General features: G+C 34.3%; 1 protein-coding gene across 1 annotated transcript; it reads right to left on the reverse strand.

The window, feature by feature from the left end:
- Positions 1 to 182: 182 nt before the first annotated feature.
- LOC107580286 (solute carrier family 41 member 2-like) lies at positions 183 to 1,214 on the reverse strand (the record flags this gene model as incomplete). The annotated part of the gene is made up of 3 exons (XM_016266009.1): positions 1,148 to 1,214; positions 525 to 669; positions 183 to 329 (listed from the first exon to the last, which is right to left on the reverse strand). Coding segments are annotated over exons 1-3 (349 nt in total), but the record flags the coding sequence as incomplete, so codon positions are not given.
- Positions 1,215 to 2,020: the final 806 nt, after the last annotated feature.

The following is a 2,020-nucleotide window of genomic DNA, read 5'->3' on the forward strand; positions in this document are numbered from 1 at the left end:
GCTGTCTACATAGGTGGCTTTCTTCGAAGGCAGCATCCTAACCGAAATGGAACTCATTTGAGGTTACTATGTACAAGCATACTTTGAATTTGAGTGTACATATGATGCCAAAAATGCTATCTAGCTAGGCAGCTCACTAGGGTTTGGAACAGAGCCCTTCTTTTTATACACATCTTTCTCACCTAGGCAGTTGTAGAGGCCCTGGCTGATCCATGCCAGGATGGCCAGCGTGATGAGGTCACCAAAACTGGCAGCGATGGGTGTGGCTACATTATCAGGGTTGATGCCTGTCTTCTTAGAGCCCACAATCACACCCACCATTATTATACCTGAAGAGAAGAGACATTGTTCACCTTACTCACTTGGAACTGGACATTCATAATGTGAAACGTTACTAATAACAAACATGACTATTGTGGTACATGTGGTATTGTGATTTAACAATGTAGCTCATTATTTGTTGTGAAAAGAAACGCTTTAGTAAATACATGTAAGAGTATTAGAGGTTAATCTGCTGTACAGACCCTGCAGCAGAGATGCTATGAAGGCTGTTGCGACACTACTGGAACACAGCAAGACGGCGTGACTGATCTGGAACTTTCCCTCAGGAATCCAACCCAGTACAACAGCCACTACTGCTGCCAGGAACCCTATTACTGTGGCCTGCACCTGAGAAAGAGAGACAGACAGAGATAACAACGGGTTTCATTTATTAAAAAAATATATATACTTTTTTATTTTATTAAATATATAAATAGATATTTTATTATTTGTTTATTTAATTTAGTTTTTAATTATTTTCTTATATTTGTAATTTTTATATATTTGAAAAAATATATTTTAAAGATAAAATGGCCAAATAATATTACAAAAATAATATAATAATATAAGTTATACATAAATGTAAATATTACAGATACATTTATTTTGTATTTTATCTTTAATTACTTATTATATATACACTTACACAGACACTTCGTCTTTGTTTTATTAGTATCTGTGTAAATATGGAAACCCGTAATCTTGATAAGATCTTTTCCAGGTAAAAACCCTGATGCAAAATAACCGTGTGAACGTATTTAAGGTTCCTGATGGCGTTTGCTTGTTTACAGTCTACAGTACATGTAACCCTACTGAAAGCTCTTACCTGTTTCAGCGCCAAATTCCCAATAATAAGATTCCACTTCTCTATGGGTGAGTCCATTTTCCCCACATTCACCTAAAGACGACAAAATTGATGAACAATTTTTTCCCCACTCATTACTATTACATTCAGTCACCTGGACTGTGGTCACTAAGATGTGACATATGTTTTATGCACATTTTCTAGCACTTAAAAGCAAAGGTAAAAAGTTGGCAAAACATTGATAAATTATAAATATTTCAAACATTTTCACCCCAAAATAAAAGCAACTTTATTTAGGACCATTAAGATCTTGTGCAGTGACAATTTTTACATTTTATGCAAAACAATTATATATTATTTAAATTGTAACATATTTATACATCATGGTAATATATAAAAAGTTGTACTGAATTTAATGTAACTAATTACAATAATTACACCGATTTATATTAATAATTTAATTTACATTCATAAAAAAGAGAATAACAATGCAGAGAAATCTTAATGGCCCTAAAAAGAGGCTTAAAATATTATATAAAATACAATGTTTTCTTTTAATCTTTTGATTCTAGACCTAAAAGCTCAAATAAGAAAACAATAGTATGTGACAAAATTACTTCTGTTCTGAGTGGTGGATTTTGGCATTGGGAATTTTGAGGAAAAGTTAATAATATTTTTGCTTTGGAATGGATCTCTGCCCACAGAGTAACAAGATGGCCGACTCCACAACCGATGAGCCAGTGTGTGTGCTTAAGAAAATAAAGGAAACAAATGTAAATGTGAAAGAGCAGCGTGTAGGAGAGAGCCGTCTGAGGGGAATAGACTCAGTGTGTGTTTTTCTTTTTTTCCCCCCCAGCTGCATGAGGGTGAACAGAAGGCCTGTACTTTCGCCCC

This window comes from Sinocyclocheilus grahami, unplaced genomic scaffold (assembly GCF_001515645.1).
Source record: "Sinocyclocheilus grahami isolate Dianchi unplaced genomic scaffold, SAMN03320097.WGS_v1.1 scaffold29638.1, whole genome shotgun sequence".
NCBI classification, from domain to species: domain Eukaryota; kingdom Metazoa; phylum Chordata; class Actinopteri; order Cypriniformes; family Cyprinidae; genus Sinocyclocheilus; species Sinocyclocheilus grahami.